At 41.3% G+C, this 8,973-nt stretch overlaps 1 protein-coding gene across 3 annotated transcripts in view; it reads right to left on the reverse strand.

Moving 5' to 3' along the window:
- MKI67 (marker of proliferation Ki-67) overlaps nt 1-8,635 on the reverse strand; it is a 29,493-nt gene extending 20,858 nt beyond the window's left edge. For 2 of the 3 annotated variants that reach the window (XM_031015356.3, XM_031015355.3), the window contains exons 1-5: nt 8,308-8,635; nt 7,785-7,965; nt 5,296-5,374; nt 5,086-5,201; nt 1,282-1,348 (exon numbers count right to left, since the gene is read on the reverse strand). In XM_031015356.3, coding sequence (XP_030871216.3) covers nt 1,282-1,348; nt 5,086-5,201; nt 5,296-5,374; nt 7,785-7,876 — 354 coding nt within the window. In that variant the 5' untranslated portion in view covers nt 7,877-7,965; nt 8,308-8,635. The remainder of the gene's footprint in view (nt 1-1,281; nt 1,349-5,085; nt 5,202-5,295; nt 5,375-7,784; nt 7,966-8,307) is intronic. The other variant, XM_055353699.2, reaches the window with a different exon arrangement.
- Between the last annotated feature and the right edge of the window lie 338 nt (nt 8,636-8,973).

Below are 8,973 nucleotides of genomic sequence, written 5' to 3' on the forward strand. Positions count from 1 at the left end.
CCATAGACTAGCAAGTTGCCTGGTGGCTACAGTGTGGGATGCCTCAGAAACTGGCTTCCAGCAGGGGAACTGATGACCATCAGATTCAACATTAAGGCTGTTCCTCTAGGGAAGAAGCAGTACTTAAATGGCAGAAATGGACTGGGCATGGTGGCTCAAGCCTGTAATCCCAGCACTTTGGGAGGCCCAGGTGGGCGGATCACGAGGTTAGGAGTTCGAGACCAGCCTGGTCAATATGGTGAAACCCTGTCTCTACTAAAAATACAAAAATTAGTCAGGCATGGTGGTGTGCACCTGTAGTCCCAGCTACTCAGGAGGCTAAGGCAGGAGAATTGCTTGAACCCAGGAGGCGGAGGTTGCAGTGAGCCAAGATCGCACCACTGCACTCCAGCCTGGGTGACGGAGTGAGACTCCGTCTCAGAAAAAAAAAAAAAAAAAAAAATAAGGCAGAAATGTTGAAATTCAAGGGTACCTACTGCTAATTTCAGGTGCAACTAAGATAACTCTCCTAAGCCAAGATATTCCAAGGAGCTCATCTGAAACTAGCTTTAGGAGCACTCTAAAATGTAGGAAAAATATGAATTCTCAGGGCTCATCCTAAGCCTAAATCCCACTAAATTTCCAAGCACATGGCGACAATTTTGTTTTAATAAGCTGTACAACTAAAATACCTCTTCCACACTGATATACTCAAACTATCTAAATTTCGAAGCACGTGTTGACAGTTATGTTTTCATAAGCTGTACAATTGGAATATCTGTTCCACACTGATACACTCAAACTATAGGATTCTCTCACAAGACAAAGCACAGGATCCCTCTTCCTGTTTCATGGGTCGTCTATCTATCAAAATAGAGAAGCACCTTTGGCACTCATGATTTTCATAATGTGATTATTTCAGACACATAAAGATGGATGAGTACAATGACTGGGCGACAAAACGAGCCACCAGATAATGCAATTCCCAAATGTTAGCTCTATGTGTTGGGGCTATCCTAATCATGGGCTTGCAAAAAGCTCGTAACATACTCTAATAGACTTTTTGACTAAAAGTGTAAGATCAACTTAGTGCTCTGATTTTGAACAATAAAGAGGAAATATCATTTTAGATTATTTTAATATGTCTAAGTTCAACTTGTTTTTATACTTTAGTTACATTTTCCTACTATAACAGTAACCACCCTCTTTGTAACTGATTTCAAGTAAGAAATCATTAAAGCATACATAAATGATTTCATATCATCAAAACGAATCAGCCCAAACTTGGATATTTTCTATCACCTGTTCACGTATTTTTCTTGGAAATTCAGTTGACTTCCTTCCATTCTGAAGACTTTCATTTTCATACCTGCAGTTTATAGAACGACAAAGATCCTGATTAAAAATTTATACCCTGGGGTGGAAGTCTCCATATCCACTTAATGTCCAAGGATCAACGAACAAACTTTGGGTTTAGTTCAAGACATCACCTTATACAAAGAAATAAATTTAGAGTTAGAAAAGTGCTTTTACATTAAAAACTAGGATTAGTTGCATCAAGTTTGTTTTGAAACACCACCGTCAGAGGCTGGGGACCCAGATTAACTTCTGATCACTGACGAACAGCCCAGGTATGATTTGACAATATTCCCGAGCACCTTCTATGACATAAGCTAATGCACATGAGAGCAAAGTCAAGTTTCTTCTAGTTTAAGTCCATGGAAATCATCTGATGGCTTGGAAGGCCAGCCAGGAAGCCTGTAGGTAACTGAATCTTTCTCACGTTGTGAAGTCACATACTTCAGGGTAAGTAAAAAGCTACACTTACACTACAGGGTAACTATAAAGCTATATTTTAGAACACTATGATCACTTCAGTTTCCCACATACTCAGTCTGTATCTGAACAAGACAGGTACATCTTAAGAAGATCACCTTTAGCAAGATACATAATTGTCCTGGCAAACCTCAGTGATCAAGTCATAGAAGCAATCCTTTATTTTGCATAATGAAAACTTTTGGCCTCAGTGAAATGACCTGATTTGAATTTATAGGCAACCTAAGTAAGATCTGAAGCAGTCACACATCTGAAATTATTTCTCATGGTAGAGAGTTTGGAATCAAGTCTCTCTTTCTAAGATTCACTTTCAAATCTTTGTTGGATGTCTTTAATCATCTGAATTTATCTCAATTTGGATAATATCTTGTTTTGAAAAACAGTTCAGCCCTCCAATAAACATCAAAAGCTTCCTACCTACAGGCCGGGCACAGTGGCTCATGCCTGTAATCTCAGCATTTTGGGAGGCTAAAGCAGGTGGATCACTTGAGACCAAGAGTTCAAGACCAGCCTGGCCATCATGGTGAAACGCCATCTCTACTAAAAATTGCAAAAATTAGCCGGGCGTTGTGTCGCGTGCCTGTAATCCCAGCTACTTGGTAGGGTGAGGCATGAGAATCACTTGAACCCGGGAGGCGGAGGTTGCAGTGAGCCAAGATCACACCACTGCACTCCAGCCTGGGTGACAGAGCAAGACTCTGTCTCAAAAACAAACAAACAAACAAACAAAAAGAAAAAGAAAAAAAGAAAAACTTCCTACATAGAAGTCTGTATTCAATAAAAATACTCTTTAAAAATGAAGGCAAACTTCCCAGAAGCACAGTAAAAGAACTGACCAGGGAATTTAAGTGGTGCATTAAAAAACAGCTGATACAAATGAAGACAATAAGAGAGATTCATTTAGCAGAATGGATTTTTAAATGACCCAACTAATACATTGTCTACAAGAGACACAATTTTGATTCAAAGACACAATCTTTTAAAATAAAAGCATGGGAAAAGATATACCATGCAAACAGCAAGCAGAGGGGAACTGGAGTACTGTACTAACATGAGACAAAATCATCTCAGACAAAAGTTATTCATAGAGAAAAAGGATATTTTATATAAGGATCAATCCAGCAAGAAGATATTCCAGTTAAACACAAGAGGTCACCTGACAACAGTTTCCAAGAGACAACTTAAACCATAACAATTATGAAAAGTTAAAATTAAGGGGGTGGAAAAAGTTATACTACACAAGCACTCATCAAAAGGAAATTAGTTTAACCATACTCATCATCCAAAGGAAACATTAAGCAGAAAAGAAAGCACTACTAAAAACAGAGGACATCTCTAAATGAGAGTTCCATGCACCAAGACATCATTCTAAGTTTGTACACCATAGTACAGCCTCAAAATATACAAAGCAAAAACTGATAGAGATAAAAACAAATCAATCAATCAATCCCCAGTAGGTGATTTGAACATATCTCTTAGAATAATAGTAGGGGAAAATTTACTAAGATTATAGATTTGAATCTAACGGGAGTGTGTGTATCTGTGTATGTATATATATTACACATTATATATGTATATATTATATATTATATAAATATATTGTATATATATTATATAATATAAATATATTGTATATATAATATATTATATAATATAAATATATTGTATATATATAGTATATGTATTATATATACCATATAGTATATACTGTATACAGTATATATCATATAGTATATACTGTATACAGTATATATCATATAGTATATACTGTATACAGTATATATCATATAGTATATACTGTATACAGTATATATCATATAGTATATACTGTATACAGTATATACTATACAGTATACACTATATGGTATATATAATATATATTATTATATTATATATTACTATATAACATACAGTATATACTATATAATATTATATAATTATATATTTTATATATTATAATTATATATTATATATAATTATAATATATATTATATATAATTATATATTACATATATATGAGACACTGTAGAATACAGTTTTCAATTACACAAGGCAGATTAGTAAGATAATTAACCATATCTGCTCATAAAGCAAACCTTGACACATTTCAAAGACTAGACATTAGTCAAATGTCCATCAAGAATGAATGAATTCTGTATAGTTATGTATATTATTGTATATATTAAACATTTTTGTTTCAGTGAAATATTTATGCCATGAGAAGGAACAAACTACAGAGATGTCCAACATGCTATGAATCTCACACACATAAAAGCACAAGCCAGGCACAAATGTACACATTCTTGTATCACTGTTAAGGACTTTTATAAGAACAGACAAAACTATCGTGTTCAGAGATCCATGCTTAGGTAGTGAAACTCAAGACGTTTATGATATCCTAAAAGCCAAAACAGTGGTTTACTTGCTGAGGGAATGAAGTAGTGATTAGACAACAGCATTTTAAAAAAGCTTCTGGAAATGTTCTATATGAGCTGAGGATGTATTAGTCTGCTAGGGCCATCATAATAAAGTCCCACAGACTGAATGCCTTGAAAAACAGACATGCCCTTCTCAGTGCTGGAGGCTGGAAGTCCAAGAGCAAGGTGTCAGCTGGATTGGGTTTCTCTGTGCCTCTCTCCTTGACTTGCAGATGGCTGCCTTCTTGCTGCCTCTTCTCATGGGCTTTCCTCTGTGCACGTGTTCCCTAATCTCCTCTTATAATGACACCAATCATCAGATTAGGGCCCATACTAATAGCTCAAAAAGACTTCATTGCCTTTTTAAATGCCCTCTTTCCAAATACAGTTACATCCTAAGGTACAAGGGGTTAGGAATTCAAAATATGAATTTCGGGAGAGCACAAATCAGTCCATAATAGGTGGTGATCAAAAGGGTGTTCACATGATAAATTGACCTGTCCATCTTGTTTTGTACCTTTTTCTCTGTGTATATTTTGCTTTAAAATAAAAAAGAATAGAAAAATCTCATGCAGTTTCAAAACACTTGGAAGAAAATAACAAACTCCTTTAGGACAAGGTCAACCTCCCTCTGCATAATTATTTGCACCCAAATCCTTGAATTCCATCACATTTTGTCCCAATTAGTCATCTTCCTAGATCCATATCCTTTTAAATTAAGATTAGTGTTGAGAATGAAAACCTGAAATACTTTGACATCCATGAACATTAAAGAATGACAGTTGACTATGACACTAGTTTATGGTTAATCGGAAGATGACATTTACTGTTAGACCAATCAGCTTTTACCTACCTGAAGGAACGATCAATAATAGTTATTACATCTCCATGTTTTAGCCGTACAGGCTCATCAATAACAGACCCATTTACTTGTGTTGGATTTGTGGAACTGAAATTATGTAATATTGCCTGCAAGTGAAAAGAAGGGGAAATATGTAACTAATGAACAGATTAAAAGTGAACTAAAAAGCTTTAAAAGTAGATCATCAAAAAAACCACTCACCTCCTGCTCATTGATTTCAATTTTGCAATGTTGTTTTGACACAACAGGAAGCTGGATACGGATGTCACATTCAATACCCCTTCATGCAAAAGAAGAAGGTGTTTTTGGTTGCTGCAACTTTTTAAAAGATTACCTCAATTTCCCAAAATAAACCACAATTTGACTAGAATGTTTGATCTGTAAATATGACATAAAGGAGTAACAAACAAAATGGGCAATGTAAACGATCTTGCATTTTGCAAAGAACTTTTGGAAGTATTAAACATGTAACTATTAGATCTTTAAAACAGAGAGTATATAAAAACAAGGGAAAACACTAGAATACAAATCGAATTACCTTTTATATGAAAAGCTATACTTAAAAGACACAAAGGAATACTTACATCAATTTTGGAAAATGACTATTTTTAATACTCTGCGCTTTTTCAAAAACATTTGTTTGTAATGTTAAATATGTTTAGAGGTTTAATCATCCCCAAATGTGCTTATTTGATGCTAGCACTTCTGTGCATCAGTTTCTTCATATACAATAAAGAGATTACATTAGAACCTACATCATGTGATGTTCAATTAAATGGTTGTACATGTCACTAATTTGCCTAGCACATAGTAAATGCTCATTATGGGTAAGCTTTTCATTGTTGTTTTAAAACTACACTGAATTTACTGACAGATTCAAGTCTCTAAACAATAAAAATACTAATTTGCAAGCAACACACAAAAAAATCTAAATTCAACTTGTTTTTCCACAGAAAGCTAACACCATGGCAAAGTAGCAGAAGAGACAATTCCTAAACCTATACAAACTAATAATCAGAAGAGTTGTTAGTAGGTTCCTGGAGTCTTCAGTGTTCCTGTTCTAGCCCGTGATCTTAAAAATTTGAATAAACTATGCAATGGCCTGTCTGTTCTCCATCTGAACCTTTGGAGTCTAAGAATCTCTCTTCCTACCCAGGTCATGTGACCAAACACTTAGGAATTATTTCTAAATTATAAAATCTTGCATGAAGATATATTCAAGGAGTACTGTATAAAAAAGCAAAAGGACTGCCACTTGAGGTGAAATGTTTATATTTTTCCTTTTCAAGAGAAAGGTATCTATGGAAAGTGAAAAGCTTCCTTAACCCCAATAAAATAATTTGATTTTAAGGTAACAGGACATCTGAGCAAAGGAGAGACTATCCCTTACAACTGAGAATTTGTTTGGCAGGAGGACGACTATAGATGGGTGTTTCTGAGCTTTGGCACTGTTGACATCTTGGGCCAGATGCTTCTGTATTGTGGGGGCTGCCCTGAGCCTGGTAGGATGCCCCACCCTGACCTCTCCTCCGCGATGACAGCGCATGCCCCCCTCCTATATTGTGACATGGAAATTCAAATGACTCCTGGAAGGTAAGATGACCCTCCTGTGAGAACCACTGCTCTCAAGAGATTGCAAATCCATGGCTCCAGCCCATGTTTCTACTGACCCTTGCCAGAATGCTAGGTATTGATCACACCCCCTATGCCAGACACCATCCCTGGCCCTGCGCACGTGATTAGTAACAAGACAGTCTTTGCCTTTGGGGAGCTCAGCCTAGTGGGAGACAAACCCACAACTCACCCCTGAAGCTGTGGGGTTGGAAATACAAGTTTTCATGCAAGGCTTCCTGGGAGGTGACATTTCACCTGATGCCCGAATGATGGAAATCACACAAGCTTGGGGAAGGGGAGAACTTTCCCATCGTAAACTTCCAAGTGTGTAAGAAGTACCAAGGTGAACAAAGGCTTGGAATGCCTTAGGCGGGAGGAACAAGGTAGGGGATGGGGTTGGGAGGACAGGGTGAGGCCGGGATGGGGTTGGGAGGACAGGGTGAGGCCTGAATCCCGTGTGGTCTGGGATTCAGGGCCCAGACCACACGTGAAATGACCCCCCTTCTCAGGCCTCTAGTGGGACACATGTCAGAGGCTGATGGGGCACTGTCAGCAACTATACCTGTTATACAGGGACAGGGTTATTACCACCACCAAACAGGACAACATAAGAGGAAACGTTCTCAAATTCCAGGCAGGAAGACTTTCTGTCCCATTTTCCTATTGCCACAAGGAGCCAAGAAGCAAGTGTATGGCTTCCTTCCTTCATCCTCTGTGTCCCCAGTGGCCAGTGATGCCCACTGTGGAGGCACCCGGGGGCGCACAGTGTCTTCAGACGCCTGCCTGAAGCCAGTGACATACGAAGATCATCTACATCTTTCTTTACCGCAACATTAGCAAATCGATTTTTTTAATTGGCTTGACTTTTAAAACCACTTAAACATACAAACTAGCATCAAATTTATATTTACAAAACAAAAAAACACAGCTATGTCAACTTAGTAATGAATGGGAGAAGCACCAAGGAAAAGTGACGGCAGGACCCAATCCTAGAGCGCGTTTCTGGACTGTATTCTGTGACTAAGATATTTTCCTCTTTCTCAGCTAAAACGTCCGCGCGCGCCCGCGGGGCTCACCTTCCAAACAAGCAGGTGCTGAGGCTCAGGGGAAAGTGGGGACCGTCGACCCCGCTCCTTTTGATAGTAACCAGGCGTCTCGTGGGCCACATTTTCTAAACAGTAAGTTGAGTATAATCCGTAGGGGAAGGCCAGGTATAATCCGTAGGGGAAGGCCAGAAGCAAATTTACAACTCTTCCACTGCAAAAGAGGTGCGAGTTACTCTGATAGCAAAGGAGCTAAGAAGGGCCCCGTGCCCAATTCGCCTATCCCCGGCCACAGAAGCGCACACCGCAGCTAGCCAGGGGGGACCCCAGGACGATCCTACCGCAGCCCCCGGCGCCCCAAAGTCCGGCTGCTGGGGTGTTGTCGCCAGCGTCTGCGCCTCCTGGGAGCTTCCACCGAGAGGCCCTCGCCAGAGCCCAGGAGGAGTCGGGCCCAGGCCGCGCGTCTGTCCCCTGCCCGTCCCCGCAGAGCTCGGGGGGTCCCCGCGGCTCGGCCTTCGACCCCGGACAGCTCCCAGGAGTCCCGGCCGCAGCTCACCTGGGACGATCCGGCCCGCAAGGCCACTTGTCGAACCACCGCTTGTCAAGTCGCACCCAAAGTCCGCCGCAGGAGGAGCCGGCGCCGCGCTCACCTCCGCCCGGTAAGCTGCGTCCGCCACGCTGCGCCCGCCGCGCTCCGCACACACCGGGCCGCAGCCCGCGGGGCCGCGCTCGCTGCGCCCCGGCCTGCAGTCCCCGCTGCTCCCGCCGCCGCCTCTGACGGGGACCCGGTGGCCCTACAGGCTACGTCCCCAGGCGCCCGGCTCTAGCGGCTCCCACCGAGTCGAGTCCTCCCGCCCGCCGCGTCAGCCCTCCACTTCCTTCTTCCAGCCCGGCGCGCCCGCCCAATTCAAACGAAAACGAAGATTCAAATTCTGGCGCTAAGCGCTGCGATTGAACGGGAAAGCGCGGCATGGGACCAATAGGAAGGGCGCGCAGGGCGTGGGCGGGGAGGGGGCGGGGAAACCGGGCTCCCGGGGCTGGGCTGGCGTGTCCGTGGGCGAGCCATTCATTCATCCGGAGGAAAATACCTGGGTGCATCCCCGGCGAGGGCGGCTGGCGGAGGGCAGAGGTGGAACACGCTCCCACCGAGATAACCCGTCCTGCTATCCTTTTCTTAAAGGACCAAACACCTGGGACACTATAACATTACTCATTGCCAGAA

The sequence above is a fragment of the Gorilla gorilla genome, chromosome 8 (genome assembly GCF_029281585.2).
Source record: "Gorilla gorilla gorilla isolate KB3781 chromosome 8, NHGRI_mGorGor1-v2.1_pri, whole genome shotgun sequence".
Taxonomy (NCBI): domain Eukaryota; kingdom Metazoa; phylum Chordata; class Mammalia; order Primates; family Hominidae; genus Gorilla; species Gorilla gorilla.